The following is a 21505-nucleotide window of genomic DNA, read 5'->3' as shown; positions in this document are numbered from 1 at the left end:
CTTTGGTTGGGCTAGCTTGAATTTGGGGTGTGTTTGCAAAATGTGCTGTTGTGTTTGATGTTTGTTGAGTTGATAATAGTTGAGGACAATTTGCAATGCAAAGTACTGTCAAAGCTCTTGTCAATGGCAGTGGTGGAGTCAAATGACAAAATGAGATATTTTGGGCATTGAAGAAAATGATATGCAGGACATTGTTTTATTGACTAAAAAAGTTTGTTGCGAGAGAACCCCTAGATGTGTCTCTAAGTTAACATGGACAATAACAAACTAACAGTTGAAAAGTGACCAGAATGACATTTGTACTGTAATATGCATTGACCTAATATGTCTGCTACTTTTGAGTTGTTTACAGTCCCTTAATTCATAACTTGACAGAAATCGCAAAATCTGATCCTTTTGCTTTCAGAAGTCATTACTAGTTCTAATTTTTCTGTATTTTGTTGTTTTGTAAATAGTTTCACTCCTTAAAACTCTGAAATGTCAATTAAGTGTTTTTTAAAAAACTCTGTATAATGTTAATTCCTCATTTTTTACACAGGGACAGGGATAGGAGGAGGGCAGAGTTGATGTAGTGCAGAGAAGTGCGGTTTCTACAGTTGGAAAAGATTACAGAGTTGACCAGCAGCCAAGAAGGATTTGAAACCCAGAATTAAAAATTCAAAATTGATGTGCATTACCAGAGGGAGCTAGTGTATATTGGTGAGCACAGGGTGAATGGACGCTGGTGCAACTTATTGTAGCAATGATGTGGAGGAGCTGGTGTTAGACAACTACCTGAAGAAGGACGAGCACTCTGAAAGCTAGTGCTTCCAAATAAACCTGTTGGACTATAACATGGTGTTGTGTAATTTTTAACCAAGTTATTGTACAATTAGCTGAGGTTTGGAGCATTCTTTAATATAACTTATAACTAATAACAGATGATGAGGAAAAGTCTTCCACAAATAGAGGTTCTAAATTGCAACTCATTACCACATAGAGTAGTTGAGGCAATTATCACAGAGTGCATTTTAGAGGAATCCAGATAGGTATGTGAGGGATAAAGGAGTACAGAATATTCCAATAAGGTGAGACAAAGTCAAATGGGAGGAGAATACTGTGAAAATGAGCCACTGGAGCCAAATCACCAGCCTTTGTGTTGCACATTTTAGATAATTTTTTTGCCTTCCCCTTCAGTTTTTAGCTGATGTTAAATTTAAACCCTAATCAGTAAGCTCCAAATTTTTTAAAAAACGTGTTTGCAAGTGGGCGGCACGGTGGCACAGTGGGCGGCACGGTGGCACAGTGGTTAGCACTGCTGCTTCACAGCGCCAGAGACCCGGGTTCAATTCCCGCCTCAGGTGACTGACTGTGTGGAGTTTGCACGTTCTCCCCGTGTCTGCGTGGGTTTCCTCCGGGTGCTCCGGTTTCCTCCCACAGTCACAAAGATGTGCAGGGTCAGGTGAATTGGCCATACTAAATTGCCCGTAGTGTTAGGTAAGGGGTAAATGTAGGGGTATGGGTGGGTTTCGCTTCGGCGGGTCGGTGTGGACTTGTTGGGCCGAAGGGCCTGTTTCCACACTGTAATCTAATCTAATCTAATCTAAGTATCTCATACTGAATACTCCTTTGTTGGGTTTATGTAAACATACTGCAGCATAGCAATTGACTCTTGGTGAATATTTTATACAATGGAGTCTGATCTGAGTTTCAGAGCAGGGCTCTGATCCACTCGCTACAAATTTGTTACCAGTGAAAATGTGACCGATAATGAAATTGCAAAATAGCATAGTAATTATGTATTATGGAGCATAAGTTTTGTATCATGTTAATAGGATTGCTTCACAGTCTAAATAATGCAGCTAAAGAGCTATCATTATTCCTAATTCTGTTACAGAACTGCTCGAGCAGCAGAAGGACCAGTCTTCAAAGGAACTTGTAAATGCTTTTCACGTTCGAAAGGTCATGGATTTATCACCCCTGTGGATGGAGGACCAGATATCTTTGTTCACATCTCTGAGTAAGTTGTCTTCAGTATGTTTGTCTGAATTATATGATGAGGCTAACGTAAACAAATATTATTAAGAGAATGAAAGAAAGAGAATTCCTTTAAACCTAGGCCAAATTAGTGACTCATTGATTGATAACCAGTCAGTTCAGTAGCGATAGGCATCTTGGACTGACATCATCTTATAGATATTCCTATTTTTAAAATGGTCCTTATGTGTACTGTTATGAAAAAAAAAATCAGTCAAATGGTTGCATTCAGGAAGCATTGGTAGAATCTGTATATTCACCCCCTAAGAGTTGTTAACACAGCATTAAGCAAGAAATAATTAGAGCTTCTAACAAAGCAGTGTAATAAACATGGGTAGCTTTAATCATAACAACTGAACAAATGAGATGGTGAACGATGTGTGGACGATGACCTTGCAGAGTGCTGTCATGACAGTTTCTTAAAACAATAAGTTGCAAAACCAGCTAGGATGAAACTGTCTTAGTTCTGGTATTATGTAATGAGATGGGGTTAATCTGTAGTCTCTCAATGAAGCATCCTGGGGCAGGGGAGGTGATCAAAACACTATTTAATTCCATCTTAAATTTTTGAAAGTGGCATTAGCAGAGTCCAAAGCAAGAATCTTAAAACTTAAGTACAATTCCGTAGGTGTGAATAGAAAGCCAGCTTAAGATTGGGTAAATAGGAGAAATGTTAAAAAAACTGATTCAGTACTTTTAAACAGTACATATTTATTGGGGGAAATTAGAAAGACTCAAATATTTGGAAATAATAGAAGTTGAGTTGGTGCCTTGGGGGGCAGAAACAGGTAAAATTCTTCACATGTTATAAAGACCATACTTTTTTTCCCTGTATTATTGATTGTGGACTAATTAGGGGGAAAAGCAGCAACTATTTTAAAACCAAGGATTGTGGAGGGAATTGCCACATTATTATAAAAACAAGCTTTTGAAACTCATTTATACAATGTTTATACAACTACTTTGTTCAAGCAGTCGGGAAAGGTGTTTGTGACGGGCTTGATGGTGGAGGGGTCAAGGTATTTATCGAGTGAGATTCAGCAAGCAGCATGCAGGTTGTGCAAATATGACCAGCCGTGGATGGCAAAAGTCAATACCGTGGTGAGCACTCCCTGTACGGTTCCTGGCCAGCTGAACTGCTCATGGGTGTGAACAATACAGGGAGAAGCCTTGGAACTGCTGTAAGGGAAGGTGGTGTGTCTCTCTCTTCCTGTAGTAAGCTTACCTGCATTCTGAAGAAAACCACCAGTTGCTATCAACTGTAGCCTTTGACTGCAAAGTATCATAGTTCCTAGTTGGGTACCTATTGCCCTGCAGTGAAGAAACCTGGAGAAATGAGATTGAAGAACCAGAAGTCCTGTCAAGTCAATAGGGTCACCTCAGGGAACCCTAAGGATTGGTGCTGGTAAACTATGGTTCCCAGTTTTTGTTACTTCCACCCATAAAACTCACTTTGTTTATTTCACACTCACTCTCGCACACTGTCTGACTCTCTCTCTCCCCCTCCCCCCCTTCTCTTTCGCTCTTGGAGGTCATATTTCAGCTGGTAGAGTCAATAGTATGGGTATTCAGAATATTTTGACAATGGTATTGAAGGCATGCTGCAGAATAAGTAGCCCACCCTAGCAATGCCATGAAAGTAGAGTGACAATACTGGTATCCAACCTGCTGTGTGAAGAATTGCCCAGGCGTGTCCTCCTGCAAATAACTGGAGAACTCCAATCTGTCACCATCACATTAGTCTTCTCTTGATCAACAGCAGTGTGCTGAAGGAGTTGTCGATAGTGTTATCAAGCAGCACTAGCTTGTTTACTGTTGCTCAGTTTTGTTTCCACAATGGCCACTCAGCTCCTGACCCTGTCTTTTCCTCACACATCCATCAAATCTTTCCTTTTAGTGTGGTGCTGCTTGCTTCTTCAATCAATCTATATGACAGTGAATTCCACTTCCTCACAACTATGTGTGAAGAAATTCCTTCTAAATTCTCCATTTGATTCCTTACCAGCTGATGCTGTCTTATGTATTCCCAGATCTCTGTTGCTGTCTCTTTCCTCATTTTAGTTTCATGCCATTCATGCATGTGGTCTCCTCATTTTCTTGAACAAAAAATACTTTGCCATGTTGAATATAATTTTCCGATTCACTCTGCAAGCTGGGATTATCTTTCTGTATTTTGGTGCGTTTCTCTGTATCATAATCCAATTTGATATCATCTAGAAATTTAGCAACCATACATTTGGTACCTTCAGTCACGTCATTGATATAAATTGTAGATTGTTGAGATCCCAGCACTGATCCCTATGGCAATCCATCCATCACATCCTGCTAACCTGAAAATGATCCCTTCCTGCCTATTCTCTGCCTCGTGCTAAATAACCTATTCTCTCTCCATAATATTGTGCTGGATCCTACGTAATGAAGTCTTATTTTGAAAAGTAACCATTGGGTGTGGCAACTTATCAAATGTCTTTGGAGGCCATATTGCAGCACATCTACAGGTTCCCCTTTATCTATGTTGCTTGCTACTGTCTCAACTTCAAGAAGTCAATCAAAAAAAAGCAGGGTGACACAGTGGCTCAGTGGTTAGCACTGCTGCCTCACAGCACCAGGGACCTGGGTTGGATTCTAGCGTTGAGCGACTGGCTTAGTGGAGTTTGCACATTTTCCCTGTGTCTGCATGGGTTTCCTTCGGGTCTTAGGGTTTCCTCCTTCAGTCCAAAGATGTGCAGGTTAGGTAAATTGGTGTGCTAAATTGCCCATAGTATTCAGGGATGTGTAGGTTAGGTGCATTAGTCAGGGTAGGGGAAAGGGTCTGGGTGGGTTACTCTTTGGAGGGTCGGTGTGGACTTGTTGGGCCAAAGGGCCTGTTTCCACACTGTAGGGATTCTATGAGAATGATTTTCCCTGAAATCATTTATGTTTATGGAAATACACATCATTTATGTGTATGGGAAACAACTGAAGTCACAACATAGGTCCTCATAGGCTTCTTCTTAAATCTCTATGTGTAAGTAATATTATGTTTGGAGCTTTATAATTAATGTGACCAGGTCCTCCTCTATTTAATGCTTTCACCTGAATATATTTACTGGTGAGTATCTAAGAAGAAGATCAGATTTACCACAGAGTGCAGATGCTCCATTTGAGTTTACAGAAAGGCCTGGAACTAACTATTTTATATGTTCCCATCACGAAATGAAAGCTTGAGTCACCAACACAGATATTTTTAAGCAGCCATAACAGCCACCTTGTCTATGTTTGCTTAAAACATTCCTCAGATCTCCTCAGTTTAAAACAAGCATTTTAATGTAGGCGAAATACTGTGGATGCTGGAAGAGTGAAACAAAAACTGAGAACACTGGAAAAGTTGTAATGCTGCCTGTTGAATTTCTGCAGTGTTCTACATTATTTCAATCCTCTTAATTTGTCTCCCTCAGTTGCTGCTGGACAAATCATTAAAACACGTTTGTTGACAAACGCTTGAGATCAATGTTAACCCTGAAAAATACAAGGATGAGCACCCCTTGGACAATCTCTTTTATAAGGAGAAAGTGAGGACTGCAGATGCTGGAGATCAGAGCTGAAAAATGTGTTGCTGGAAAAGTGCAGTAGGTCAGGCAGGATCCAAGGAGCAGGAGAATCGACGTTTCGGGCATAAGCCTGAAGTAGGGCTTATGCCCGAAACGTCGATTCTCCTGCTCCTTGGATCCTGCCTGACCTGCTGCGCTTTTCCAGCAATATCTTTTATAAACTTTGTTCTGTTTACCAAGGCAGGAACTAACATTTTTTTCTGATCGTTCAAGTAATAATTGTACCAAGTTTCAATAAATGTTTGAACTGTAGTGCAGCCTTTTTGCTCTGACGAGTGGTTTATGTTCGTTGCCATGGCTGCAGATACTTAATGAGCTGCATTTTGGTTACAAGTTATGCAATTGCTGCCACACATGACAGCAGACATTCTAAATGTTTAATCTGCAGAAGGCTGATGTGAGAAGCTACAGGTAAATTTGCAGGTCTGAGCCGTGTAGCATTTGCTTTATTCCTATTCTGAACTGCTCCTGAGGCTGTGATGGCTGATGATATGGATATATAAACGTAGAAGTGGGAACAGAAGTAGTCTGTTCGGCTTCCTGAGCCTGCTCTGTCACCCAAAAAGATCATAATAGATCTGATTACTCCACCTTCCTGACTATCCCTGATAACCTTCATTTCCCTTATCAAGAATCTATCTGCCTCTGCCTAAACGATATTCAAAGACATTGCTTCCACTACCTATCAGTGAAGAGAATTTCAAAGACTCAGCACTTCCTGAAACAAATCCTTCTCATCTGTTTTAAATGGTAACCCCTTATTTTTAAAATGTGACCCCGAGTTCTAGATTCTCTTACAAGAGGAAACATCCTTTTGGCATCCACCCTGTCAATTCTCCCCAGGATCTTCCACATTTCAATCAAATCCCCTCTTTATTGTTTCTTTTCCCATGTCACACTTTTTCTTAGTTGCCGCATCTTCCCAAATTTGATCTCTTATCTCCACTATTTAGTTTAAAATCCTTTTATACATCTCTAGTTATGCAGCTCAGTAGAACACTGGTCCCAGCAAGGTTCGAGTGTAGACCGTCCCAAAGGAACAGATGATATTTGATCTTGTATTGATGCACTGCTGCACCATCTAGAAACCACTTCTACCCCACTACCATTAGAGGCAGACATTCATTTCTCTAGTCTGCTTTGCTTTGTGCAATTTTGCTTGTGGTGCAGATAATAATCTAGAATGAATTGCGTTTGACTTTCTGCTGTTTCAATTTAGTGCCTAGTTCCTCGTACTAACTGTGCAGAACCTCTTTCCTTGCCTTGCCTCTCTTTTTGGTACTGACATGGACAATGTCAATCAGATCAAATTTTCTTGTCTTTGTTTGCCAAATACAAACTTTGCAAAAACATTGTTCTGTTAATTTGGGTTTATTAACTTTTACAAAATAAAGGCAAGGAACAACGAAGAGGGATAATATTCCTATTTCTCTTTAGAAGTAACAAAATTATGGCCAGTGTTTTGAGATTCGCTGAACCTCCCATGATCTGGGCAGGAAAATTTAACATTTATTCAGCAAGCATTGTCTAATACCTGCAGACCAAAATTCGGACTGTCCAAAGATATTTATTCCCCCTCCATGTCGATTAGCTCCAAAGCTGATCTTGATGGAAATGAAGTCGAGTACTGGAAAATCTCTACCAAATGATGTACACTGAAATCTAATCAGTGAATATGACTGAAGTACTGACGTTAGTCGAGTTCAGTGACTGTAGAGACTGTGTTACACGTGGACTATGTTACACGTGGAACAAAAATGTGCAGTAATTTACAATTCACAAAGAAAGATTCCATGTGAAAATAGATGATACCATTGTTAAAATGTCAAAACCTAAGAATTATATTGGAGAGCAATTAAAATGGATTTTATAATGAGGCAAGAGGCACAACATTTTGATTTCAGTTAAAACTCTATGGCTGATAGTCATGCTCTGTTTTTGAATAAAGATTTGGCATCCACCATGTTCTGGGGAGAATAAAGACTTCTTTAAAGCACACTTTTCAGATTTGATAGGAACTCCAAACTAATTAATCACGTTTTCTATACTGATGCAGTGTGTGATGCATCCTGCAGTGAACTTTCCAAATGCAAATAGTCTGTGTCATGTTCAAGCTTTCATTAAGCCTCTATTGGGTGATTTTCTTGCCAGTTTATCATGGCACTTTTTTTGCTGATTTATGGTAGAAACTGTTGAAGGACTCCAGTTATGCTTGAGATCTGCATTTGAGGACAATATGCCTCTGAAATAAATAGCGTGACATTGTTGTCATCAGTAGAAATCAGGGCCATAAGACAATGTGAAATACTGGGGATAAGGGACTGTTATGGAATTAGTTCATGTAAGCTTATGCCTGTCAGTGAGCAGAGACTTAATTCTTTGAATTTGATTTAGGGATCTAATTTGTGGGTTTTCTTTGCAACGCAATGAAGGAAGAGGTTCAGCTCAGAGTGTCCGTCAGAGTGCCATGTTGTACTTTATTTTCAAATTGTTGCCACAATTTAAGATTTACTTCATTCAAGAAACTTCATATTTAGAATACTCTTGAAGTGAGCAAAAATGTAACAAAAGATTTATAGAGACTCTACTGAATATTCTGGATTCATACTGCATGCTATAGAACTCCTTGCCTTGGAGGAAGAAATTTAGTGAAGGCAATTTAATTTCAGATTAAGTAAGCAATTGTTCACAGGGTAGCACCTAATCCAGAAATATAGACCGTTCTAAGATCAAATAAAAAAATATGGCACTTCATTCAATAAGATCATGGAGTGGCATGGTGGCTCAGTGGTTAGCACTGCTGCTTCACAGCGCCAGGAACCCGAGGCCCACCTTAGGCAACTGTCTGTTTGGAGTTTGCACATTCTCCCAGTCCCTGCATGGGGTTTCCTCCGTGTGCTCCGGTTTCCTCCCACAATCCAAAGTTGCGCAGGTTAGATGAATTGGCCATGCTAAATTGCCGACAATGTTAGGTGTGTTAGTCAGGGGTAAATATTGGGTAAGGGAATGGGTCTGGGTGGGTTACTCTTCAGAGGGTCAGTGTGGACTTGTTGGGCTGAAGGGCCTGTTTCCAATCTGTAGGGAATCTAATCTAATCATGGCTGATTTACCTCAACTCAATTTTCCTGTCCTATCCCCATAAACCTTTCATGTTCCTCAATATCCAAAAGGCTTTCGATATTTCTTTTATAAATGCAAAAACTAATTGTCTATTGCTTTTCACAATGGAGGAATTATAATTTCTTGCCTTGAAGAAATTATACAAAATTGTTTTATATTCATTATGAAAATGAGCTTCTATTTTGCTATTACCATCAAAGTTGTCCCTGTGTGTGTTTGTGTGTGTGCACGCGCTGAATAATTGAACACTGGGGATAAGCTGGTATGAAGGTGATGGCAGAATGTTTTGTGTTTACAAGGTGAATAGGAAGGAAAGCCAATGGGTAAATTACTATTTTGTGGCCATAAGTAGAGTGACATTGACAGTAGGCCTATCCACCCATTTGGAAAGGAAATGGTGGATTGTGTAAGGTGACCTAAGAGAAGACGGAAACAATTAAATTTTTCCTTGACAAAAGGAGAGCGAAAAGACTGTGAGGAAATGGGCTGCTCCTATTTATTCCTCATGAGAGCAGTTATAAAAAAATCTGCTGAATGCATGTTCTGTGTTTCTTATTAGATGTGGGAAAAATTGGAAATGGAATATGTGAGCAAAATGTACCCCTCGTGGTTGCAAGGATCGTGTATGGCAAACCTGTTTGTGTTTTTAAAGTACTGTAGAACAATAATGTTAATGATGAGGTTGAATGTTAGTCACGCACTAACCTGTGAAATGAGAAGTGAGAGATTTTCAATTGGTTTATAAGGTTTTGTTTGGATACTTCATGATTAACAATATTAACAGCAAATCTTTAGCAATTACTGCTTATTGAGTTCAATCTTTAGATGGTCAGATATTGAGACTGGTGTGCAACGTTTCCTTGTCTTTTTGTGCTGTAAGCAACCGCCATGATCAAATCCTCAAGACATTTGTTCATGTTACTGTTATTTCTGGCTGCAACCTGTTGCCCCATTGAGTTCATGTAGAAATAAAAAGATCCTCTTTTGCTCTTCCTGATTATGTAGTGCCCAGATAATCCTCTCTGGTGATAGGCATGATGCCAGAGGACTGCCAACATTACACTGTTGTTTAAAAAGGAAGAGATGATTCAAGCAATTATAGGCTAGTCACTGTAATCTCAGTGGTCAACAAATCACTGGAAAAAAGTCAAAGATAAATCAAATTAAAATGACAAATTAATCAAGGAGAGTCAGCATGGATTTGTTAAGTGAAGGTCATGTCTGACTAGCTATTGAACTTTTGAGGAGGAGCACAACAAAGAAGATCAAAGAGTGTGGCACATTTGATGCACTCCTAAATAATTTATAGCAAGATTTTGACATGGTCCCACATGGTAGATTGGTTAAAAACGTAAGACTTCATAAGAAGCGGTGTAAGTGACATCTTTCTATCATTCACTGTGGCCTGGGACCATCAACAACACCAAGCCTCAGGTAGGTTTTGTAGAGGCAACCATTATCACCTCTTTGGTAGCCAGGCTGTTCAATAGCTCTCTCAGCCTCAAATGGCCTCAGCATTGAATAGGTCATTTTCAGTCACCTGTAGCTCAATGACACAAAGTTCATCTTCCCATTTGCTTTCAGTAGAACAAAAGAGCCATTTCCTTTGTGACATCGAACATTCAAAATAGGTGCAGAAGTAGGTTGTTTGGTCCCTCAAACCTGCTGCAACTTCATTAAGACCAAGATTAATCTGTTCATTTTGTTATAAAGTTGAAGGTGTGTACTGTACCTTTAAGAGAGGGTGAATGCTGTTTTGAACTGAGAGCATACAAGCACCTGTGTATATGATGAAATGGCAGTCCCATAGTGTACTGTAAAATTGAAAATATGTCACATTTGGTGTGAAATGGGTACCTGATTTTTGATTGCTGTTTTGACAACAATTCGAATTCAACCAATCAGTTTAAATTATGCCCCAGGATACTAAAACCCAATCGAGTTTGAATTTGTTGTTTTGCCTACATCAGACCAATGAGACAATCTGACATTGGGAGTATAGAAATGTGAGCATTTTGAAAATTGGAGAGAGAGCAACTGCCATCGAGACAGATCCAAGAAATTAGGAAGCACTCTGTATCAAAGGTACCTTTTCACATGAAACATATTCACAGTAAAAAGAAAGATGATGACTCAGGGAATTCAAAAGCCAGAAGAGTGAAGTTACAGAAGATGACAACGGCTATGTGATTTTGAAATTAAGTTGATGTAATTTTAATAAATGTCTTATTGGAACAGCAAATTTTTGTAGAGTTGGAGGTAGGTAATAAACAGTTCAGAGAATGAGGGGCTTAGAGTTGTGAATAGTTGTTTAATGTTCACTTTTAGAGTTAAAAAAATTGATTTTTTAAAAAATAGTAGAATTTGGGAGTTCTCTGTCATTCATATTTGAACAGATAACGAGGTGAGGTGAGCTTTTCTAGGTGTTTGGTTCAATTAACAGAGGGGGTTCAACGTTGTGTCGTAACAGTTTTCACTTCCAAATTCCTATTGACCCCAGGAAACTTCTGCTTTTTTTTTTAAAACCAAGGGGGTCAGTCACTTTGTCACTGCCTTAAAAATATTCAATGACCTGGTCTACTTTTCCAACAATTACTTCCCTTCCCACAACCTCTGACACAACAGCGGCCTCTTAAATAACTTCTACCATCTTCTGCAACCAAGGCTGCTTCCTCTCACTGCTTATCAGCGATTCATGCACTGCTGCCACTCCTCATCTTAGAGGGAGCAACTTGCAATTCATTATTTGTAGGGAAGGTAATTTAGTTTGAGCGAAAGTGACCAGCTGTTTGCAGGATAGCGTCAAATCCAGAAATAAAGACAGTTCTAAGAACTTAAGAAAAATATGGCCATTTAATAAGATCAAGGCTGACTTACCGCAACTCAATTTTCCTGTCCTAATCCCATGTCCCAGGACTCCCTTCAAGTTCCTTAATGTCTTCAAGGAAATACGAGATTGACTAGTGTATATGAGTTTCACAAGCACCTCAAGATGAAGAAGGAAGTTTAAAAAGTTATGATAATATAAAGGAGATGCTAAAAACCTTGCATTGTTTTCTTTTACAAATGATGATCAAGAAAAAAAATCCAAGTCTAGTAGAGAGTTATCTAGTAAGAGAACCACAGAAAAAGAACTGCTCCTATTCACAAAAGAAGCAAAAAAGAAGCAAGAACAGGTAAACTAATCTAAGGGCGATTGTGGGGGAAAAATCGCTGGAAACCCAATTCAAAATTGGTGAGCATTTAGAATTGCATACATTAATCGTACAGTCAGCATGAACCTGTTAAAAGAAAGTAATGTTTGACAAATTTAACACCTTTTTTTGACAAGTGACTTACAGAAGGAAATGCAGTAGATGCACCACATATTGATGTTCAGAGGAGTGTGAAATAATTTTTCAAAGGTGTTTGAAATGATACCTCACAGGACTGGTTGGAGAAAAGTAAACCAACAACCAACAAGAGAAGGCAGCTCTGTGCACAAACCCACTCTTCACCAGAGGGGAGCCCAGCATGTGGGTGCAAACCTCAACGTTCAAGCCTTTTCAAGTGTTTTCAGACAAACCTGCCAAGTGGATTATTCAATTTGATTCAGGCACTAAGGATCACTGAAGCACTCAAAACACAGCATAAGCTCAACACTGATAATATCCCACCCTGCAGTGCTTAAGACCTATGGTCCAAACCAGCTGTCCCCCAGTGAAAGTATTCCAATCCATCAGAGTCTTGAATCTTCCTGACAATATGGAAGATTGCCCATGTACATCTCACATAAAAATAAAAGGCCAAATGCTACCCAATGGCCACCTCCCTATAATCAGTGAAATGAAAGGAAGATTCAACAATAGTCAAACTACAATATGCTTATATTGATTCATGGGACATGGGAGTTATTGGCTGGGGCCAGCATTTATCATCCATTCGTAATTGCCCAGAGGGCATTTACAAGTCCACCATATTGCTGTGGGTCTGGAGTCACTTGTAGCCCAGACTAGGTAAATACAGATTTCCTTCCCTTAAGGACATTTGTGAATCAGATATGTTTTTGTGACAATCAACAGCAGTTCCATGGTCATTGATAGATTAGCCTTCTTTCCAGAATTTTATTGAATTCAAATTCCACCACCATTTTTCAATTTTGGACCTATGCCCTCAGACCATTAGCCTGAAATTCTGGATTACTAGTCCAGTGAATGTACCACTATGTCAGTGCCTCCCACTTAATGGTCTGCTGACAATGCTCAGTTTATGTTCCACCAGGATCATGCTGCTTAAGATCACATCATAGCATTAGAAGAATAGGATTGGGCATTCAGTACCTCACAAGCTGATTCTACAATCTTTGAATATCATTATGGATCTGTATCTGAAGTCCATCTTAACTGTCTTGGCTTTATTACTGAATATATTTGGTAAGAAACATTCTACCAATCTCAATTTAAAATTATTAATTAAGCTATTTCAAGTTTTCAAATCCCTCAATAACTTTCTTTACTCAAGGAAATACAAGCCTTGTAAATGCAATCACTCTTCGTGATCTAACCCTTGAACCCTGGTGATATTCTTGTGTATCTGCACTGCATTCCTTCCACGTCCAATGAATAGTCAGGCCCCAGCACAGATCATTGTGGGACTCTCGTCACTTAGATCCCATTTCAGGTGCATACCCGTAATTACTTTGATCACCTGATCTACTTCTAATCGGATCTAAATCTGTTTTCAATTCCATGCACTATCCTTTTTACCTCAGTCTCTCATGTAGAACGTTGTGGACTGCCTTCAGAAAGTCTCAATAAGTTGCATCCGTTGACATTTATTTCCCTGTAGATTTCTGTAATTATTTCCCCAAAAGCTTCAAAGAAGTTTATTGCCCCTTACAAACCCATGTTAGCTTCCTGTAATCAGCTCAAATTTATCAAGAGCCCAGTGACTCTGTCCTTATTTATTCCAGTAACTTCCTCATAAGTTGTACATTAGCCTGATTTGTATTTCCTTTTAGTCTTCATTTTCACCTCGCTACTCGACTTTTCATACTTCAAATTATCCTTTTGTTTTCTAAACAACTTGTTCAGATATGTTATTACACACTTCTGAAGCAGGTGGAACTTGAACCTGGTCTGGAGGTAGGGACTCTACCACTACGTTTTTGAATTATCCTAAGCGTCATGAGTATAATTTAATTGAATTTCAAAGATTCAGTTTAATTTTAATCTTTCTACCCACCAATGAGCTCTACTCTTTAAACATTTTGTTTGCCTTCTGAGAATATATTTATTTTGTGCCCCTAAGTTTTTTCATGCTATTCCACATTTGTTAACTTTCTTGCTGAGCCAGATATTCAAAGAGACAAACCACCTTTTTCTAGATAGCACCTTTATCTTTGACTCTTAATGACCCCATCGATCTTCATGGATTGGACTTTTGCAGTTGCACTTTCTCAATTGTTCTCCTACTTGGACCTGTTATTTGCTCCACTTTATTTTCCAAACTAAAGAGGAAGAAATGACTTGTATTTATATGTATTGCCCATCATTTTCTCTGATTGTAAACCAAGATGATTTAGAAGCGTTGAAGTAATTTTTGAAATGAAGTCACTGTTTTAATGCAGAAAATCAGCAGCCAACAAGGTTCCACAGGCAGTCTGATGATAAGCTACTTGCTGATGCAAATAAAGGATAAATATTGATCAGAATTCCCCTGTTGAATTGCAAATGTTGCCATGAGGGTTCTTTTGTGGACTGGTGTCTGCCTGTATTGTGTGTTTATGTGTTATGTCTCTACATTGGAGTTTGCACTCATAATCTGACCTTGCAAGGGTGGTGCACACATTAACAGCTGATGAACTGAGCAAACTACTTTCTTTGTTTGATTTGAAATGTACAGACCTAGTTAACAGTCCTGAATGCATTGAAAACATTTCCCAGGGCCTACTGCCTTATAAATAACTCCTATAATTATTGTGTATAATTATCAAAGGCAGCACAGTGGCTCAATGGTCAGCACTGCTGCCACACCTGGGAGCTGGGTTCAATTCCAGCCTTGGATGACTGTGTGGAGTTTGCACATTCTCCCCGTGGCTTTCCTCTGAGTGTACTGGTTTCATCCAAAGATATGCAGGTTAGATGGATTGGCCTTACTAAGTTGCCCATAGTGTCAAGGGATGTGTAGGTTAGGTGGATTAGCCATGGAAAGTGCAAGGGTAACAGGGATAGGGTAGGGGAGTCGGTCTAGAAGGGATGTCCTTCGGAGTGTTGGTGTAGACTCAATGGGCCAAATGGCCTGCTTTCAAGCAGTAGGGATTCTGATTCTACGCATCTATTCTGTAACTATGTCCCCTAGCTTAAGATGTCCCCACAAGTGAAAACATCTTCTCAACATCTACCCTGTCAGAGCCCTCTCAGAACCTTTGGGAGAAGGGTTGCTGGACCCTAAACATTAACTCTGCTTTCTCCACAGATCCTGCCAGACCTGCTCAGTTTCTTCAGCAATTTTGATTTTGTTTCTTCTCAGAAGCTTGTAGGAGGTGTGGATTTGAAGGGCTGAATGGCCTGCTTCCACACGGTAGGGTTTCTGTGGTTCTGCGAACAGGAGAAAAACTGGTTGCGAGAGTTGAATTCCATAAAGCCACAGAGTCTCGAGATCCCCACACGACCCAGCTCCATATTAGCCAATCTTGGATAAGGCACTTAACTTTGATAAACGTTTCTGTTCCAGCAAAGAGAGAGGATGAAATTAATTCAATAAATAAGACATTAATGTTTCAAACTTCAAAATAATATTTTTATTAATAAAAGAAAGTTGTTTCATTCAAGTGCCTTTAGTTGGTGAAGGGAAATGGTTTAATCTTGTTGAAATACTTGCAAGTGTAATGTCTGGTCTGCAGGGAAGAATAATGAAGAATATATTTTACATAATGGCCTATGTTGTGAATGTTAGGGATAATTTAGCTCTTTCAGAATGTAATAAAATTTAATGCAAGTGTAATTGCTCAATCTAAGGTGCACCATATGACAAGATCAATTTCTGTGATGCTGCAAAATATTGGCCATTCCTGCTAATAAATGTTAGCAAACGTTTGAATGTTCCCTTGGTATCGATTTTGTACAAACAACCAGAACAATGCAACAAATTAGTAGAATTAAAGTATGTCCTTACTGCAAAAAAAGTGGCCTGTTAATAGCAAGAAATTTCTAGAAAAGAAGTTTACTGTAACAAATAGCAGGTTCTAATTGTAGAATTCTGAGGAGGTACTCTAATGTGGGTTATATATTTATGACCATCTTTTGTAATGTCAGGTGGAAATCCAATGCTACTTTTTAGAAATGTTGGTCTGTAAGGTCCAAGTTGACATTACAAATTTAGAAATATAATAGGCCAGTGTTAATACTGTGGTTACCATAGAGAAATAACCCATTCAGTTCACTCAGAATTACAGTCATACTGGGGAAGAATCCACCCCTCTGTTCTCCACATCTCCTGCTTACATTTTGTTTGTTCACTATCTTTTTATTTTGTTTGAACAGTCAGTTCATTTTCTGATTTTTATCTCTGATGTTTGCCATCCATTGTCAGTTAACACCTGCTGTCTTTCACTGATCATTATATTTTCATTAACCAGGGCATCTTCATTTGTGCATTAACCCACTGATAAGACCCAACACACAGGAGGATAAGGGGGTGGGGAATCACATAGAAGCTTATGAAATTCTAACAGGACTAGACAGGGTAATGCAGCAAGGCTGTTTCTGGTAGTGGGGAGTCCAAAACCGGGGGTCACAATCTAAGGCAATGGGATAAATCATTTAGTTGAGAAATTCTTTTCACACAGTGCTGAGTTTGTGGAATTCATTACAACAGAAAGGAGTCAAGGCCAAAACATTGTTTGATTTAAAGAAGGAGTTGTATTTAGCACTTGGAACTAAAGGGATGAAAGAATATGGGAGAATATTGGATGATCAGCCATGAATGGCAGAGCAGGTTTGAAGGGCTGAATGGCCTGCTCTTCCTATAAGGTGTAAAAGCACAAGTTGGCCATATGGTTCATGGAGTTTGCTCTGCCATTGAACGAGATCATAGCTAATCTGATCATCCTCAACTACACTTTCCTGTCTTATTCCCATCACCCTTGATCCCTTTTTCAGAAATCTGTCTATCTTAACCTTGACTATACTCAATGACTTAACGTCTACAGCAAATAATTCCATACATTCACTACCCTGCAAAGAGGAAAATGTTCTTCCTTATCTCTGTCCTAACTGGATTACTTTGAGATTGACCCCTTTGGTCCTACACTGTCCCACAAGGGGAAACAATCTCTCAGCATCTATTCTGTCAGTTCCCCAAAGTATCCTGTATCTTCCAATAAGATCTCTGATTCATCTAAACTCCAATGAGCACAAACTCAACCTATGTAACTACTTCTCATAAGAAGATCCATTCATACCTGGAATCAACCCAATGAATCTTCTTTGGACTTCCTTCAATGTCACTATGTCTCTCCATTGGATAATGGGACCAAAAATGTTTAAAGTATTTCAGGAGACCAGGCAGCACAATAGCTCAGTGGCTAGCACTGCTGCCTCACAGCACCAGGGACCTGGGTTTGATTCCTGCCTCGGCAGACTGTGGAGTTTGCACATTCTCCCTGTGTCTTTGTTGGTTTCCTCCCACAATCCAAAGATGTGCAGATCAGGTGAATTGTCCATGCTAAATTGCCCATAGTGTTAGGCGCATTAGTCAGGGGTAAATATGGGGTAGGGGAATGGGTCTGAGTGGGGTTACTCTTCGGAGGGTTGGTGTGGACTTGTTGGGCCAAAGGGTCTTATCATCTCTAATCAGATACTTTCCAGTTTTCAAATACTGAAATTATTAGCTAGATAAATGTGTGTGTGGGTGTGTTGCTAACTTTGGTATTCTCGCTTGGAATGAAAAGAGGGTGGGGGAAGAACCTGCTAATGATATTTTTTCCTAATCTGGGACACTTCACACTAGTTAGTTCACATGTGCCTTCACTTTTACATAGCAAATCGATTTCAAATATTTTCATCGTGGTCACAGGAGCTCCAGTTTGTATCAGAATCTGCTTGTCTCTCTATTGTTAAATGCACAAGACTTCAGATGGGGACTGGTGCTGTGAAAGCGGAACTATGGTAATAGACAGTGGCATAAAGAAGTGCGTGTTTACTAATCGTGTGACTAATATTTTGTGGATAATCTTGGAAGTCTGCTACTGAGTCCCCATCTTTTTGAATGTGAAAAGTCAGACTAGGCCTAGTGGCTACATTGTTTCCTGGCCCTACTTTTATGTATTACAACATGCAAGTGGGCACTTTAAGTTGAATGTGTTCTTTCTTTTTCATGTCAGTATCGAAGGAGAATATGTCCCAATGGAGGGGGATGAGGTCTCTTACAAGCTCTGTTCCATTCCTCCCAAAAATGAGAAGGTACAGGCTGTCGAAGTGGTCATCACCCACCAAGCACCAGGAACAAAGCATGAAACATGGTCTGGACATGTCAACTTATAAGAATGGTCAACTATCCTAACCTGCTATCCAGCACGGAGGTTTAAGTATGAGCAAATATCAGAGTTAAGTGTTTGAGCAGTAGGCATTCTATCTGAGTATTTGAAAGATTAAAACTTTCTTTTACAAGGTGCGTGTTCTAAACATATAAAAATTATTCATTAAACGACAATTGGTTATCAGTTTCAACATCACTCACACCTTCCAAAATTTCCACTACAGTCTCTGAGCTGGTGAATGTACACATAGAACTTTGTATCAGGGAATCATGATTTGTCCCCTCTCTATCTAAAGAATGTGTGCAGAGAATAGTTAAGTCACTCAGAAATAAGCACATTGGAAGCTGCATTTTATTATGAAGCAGCTGTGAGTTGGAAATGTATTTCAAACTGCATTGCCCTACACACTTAGTTAGCCTTAATTCCATTTGAATCTTTTACACAGTCAATCATGCGTGTAATTTATTGATTTAATCATTTAAAAATGTATTTACCCTCTAACATTTTCATCTTAGCTCTGCTCTGGTCTGCATGATCCATTGCTCAAGGTTCATCGTGTGAGCAGGTAATCGGCCTGTGCCATAACCCTCTCCAAACTAGCCAGCAGGAGATGAAAGAGCACTACGGTTTCCCCTCTTTCAATTCAATCTTTATGTGAACTCAATGGAGTATGTGATCATGCTTTATCACTCAGTATTGTCAATGTTCTATAATGTACATTAGTTAAAAGGTTTATGATATTTCAATACATAGAACGCTTTGACAGTTGTACCCATATTAATTCAACACTGCTAATTTCTGGCTGGCTGGGATCTAACCACTCAGCACATAATGTTTTTAATCAGTACAGTTTTAAAGAAAACAGATATTCTTACTATAACTTTATGGTGTATTGCCTGATTGGGAATACAAGTATGAATAAGGTGGCTGTTCACTGCTGTGAAACTTGCATATACCAACTGAGATTATTAGTATAAATACACATAGATATCTGGAAGGTATTTGGCTTTAAAGAAAATATGGCACACCCATCACATTCTTATGAGTTTTTATTTTTGGTCAACCATCTAGAATATTGCAGTAATTAGTAACTGGGCAACTTTTTAAAATAAAAAGTTGTCCTTATAAGTGATATGGCAAAAATAGCTTGACAATTTTTTTTTGCCTGTGCCTTTTTACAAGACAACATAAGCTCTTGCAAATCTGTGATTAAAATTGAATTTTTCAGTGCTGTAATTGTCTTGCACACTTTTAAATCTGACACCTTTCATCAAGATAATCAATCAAGCAAACCAAACTATGTTCAATGTTGTGATTCTCAAATGGATAACGAATGGGTGGTGGAATTATAGTGAGTGACAGTCTGAGATAGGAAAATATTATTTCCACTTGATGTTCATATCCATTTAATTAAAAATGGAGGTTGATTACTTGTATTTATCCTGCTAGTGAGGCATTCCTTGTCAAATTTGCCTTTGTTTCTTATTCAAAGTTACCAAAAGCTTAACAGTATAATGAAGAAATGAATTTACATTTAAAATTAATAGATGTTTGGTTTGTAGTGTAAGATAAGCTTTTAAGGATTTGTGCACAAACGTTACTGTCATGTTGTGGAACCTATTTGGAAAAGAAAATTTTACCATTTTTTCTGGTTAAACATTACAATTTTGTGTCTAACTGTTAGTGTCTACCAGAAGATCAGGTTAAAAGTCTATTTCAATAAATTCTTCTTGACTTTAATTCTCTGCTATATTAAGAGTCGAGGGTTCTAGTCAACTGATTTCGGTTTAGAGACTGATTTTTTTTTTCCACAAGTCTCCCCCTCACTTCCCTTTCTTTTAAACTGCTCTAAGTCAATATTAAATGTAGAAAACTCTCAATTCATGAGTAGAAGGCAATGAAAAACTTGCTCTGCATATTGATTTAAAACCCAAATCATTGCTGTTACCAGAAAAGGTCTGGATCCTGGATGCCTCCTGTATTTTCATTGGAAAATACCAGTGAAGGCAGAATTTATTGCACTGCCTGCAAAAGGCATCTGATGTAGAAGAGACTAATTATGTTGCTGTGTCTTCTTCAAACATCTTGCTTTTTGTGAAGAATGTTTAATTTGGTTATTCTTCAGTGCCTTAGTCTCTGATTAACACTATTTGGACAAAACAGAAGCAGAATCCATTTTACCCCCATGGCAAAATCAGTCCTCAGTTTATATTTATACATATGAATATTGTATTGATGTATTGTGCATTGTACTTCAGCTACAATCCGTTACATTTGAACTATAAAATTAGAATCTGAGTTAACTTTGAGGAGCAACGTGCCTTTTGATATTTACGTGTAAACTGCTATTCATGCATTTGATTATTTGGGGCAAATAAAAGTATAAAATGTTTGAATAAATGACAATTCTTGCATTGATTTAAAGAAACCGTTTTTGACTCACTAAAAAAAACACCAGGACTTAAATTATGAAATGTTATAGATATTGACATTACTTTTTGAACAACATACCCTTTTCGGGCACCAATAATATCTGATGGTAGTAAAGCAAGATAGTTAAAGATCAAAATTATATTTGGAGAATGATCATTTCCGTACCTGGATGGATGATTTTACATCAGATCATCAAATTGAGTAAACAAAACAAAGCTCTTCAGAATTTATGTCTCCTTGAAGATTTTACATTTACATAAGTACGAGAAATATTTGACATATTGGATATGAGTATTACAGAGCCCAAATGGATCACTAATAAAGGCAAATTGAGAATGCCATTCTTTGTACATCATAATTTTAACTTTAAAAATAATTTATGCAGTACCACCATATTAAAAAGTCGAGTTTTTTAACCACTTATTATCCACTTAGTAGTGAAAGATGCTATCCAGTGATGTTTCTTTAAGATGTAAACTTTCTTCTTAAATAGATCTGTTACAGTATTTCAAGTTAATTTTTCACCTTTTTGCTCTGTATAGGTTTAAATAAAGGACATCTGTGTCTTGTGAGTATTCTGCAGATGGGCTTCCAGTTTAAAAGGCTTTCTTGGCTGTTACACCATTTTGATTAACTTCACTTTCTGTTTCTGATACCAATTTCTCTTTTAGTGAGTAACTTCAACCTTCATATACTGCTTCCTTTCTAAATGTTTCCAATTTCCTTCACCAACAGGCTAAAGCCCTCTGAGCCTTTTCCTAGCTGTAGTCTGTTGAAACGAGGAGGGACTTGAAAGGTAGCCATGACAGGTGTGTGCACTAAACCC

The 21505-nt window shown here is 38.6% G+C and overlaps 1 protein-coding gene across 3 annotated transcripts in view; it reads left to right on the top strand.

The window, feature by feature from the left end:
* Positions 1-20638, top strand: part of carhsp1 (calcium regulated heat stable protein 1) — a 110710-nt gene extending 90072 nt beyond the window's left edge. For 2 of the 3 annotated variants that reach the window (XM_043711592.2, XM_043711596.2), the window contains exons 3-4: positions 1877-1999; positions 18091-20638. In XM_043711592.2, coding sequence (XP_043567527.1) covers positions 1877-1999; positions 18091-18250 — 283 coding nt within the window. In that variant the 3' untranslated portion in view covers positions 18251-20638. The remainder of the gene's footprint in view (positions 1-1876; positions 2000-18090) is intronic. The other variant, XM_087997817.1, reaches the window with a different exon arrangement.
* Positions 20639-21505: the final 867 nt, after the last annotated feature.

The sequence above is a fragment of the Chiloscyllium plagiosum genome, unplaced genomic scaffold, assembly GCF_037043375.1.
Source record: "Chiloscyllium plagiosum isolate Xiang-an unplaced genomic scaffold, Cpla_swu_hap1 HiC_scaffold_20, whole genome shotgun sequence".
NCBI classification, from domain to species: Eukaryota; Metazoa; Chordata; class Chondrichthyes; order Orectolobiformes; family Hemiscylliidae; genus Chiloscyllium; species Chiloscyllium plagiosum.
The sequence above is the reverse complement of the archived record's forward strand: the minus strand, read 5'-3'. Positions and strand labels throughout refer to the sequence as shown.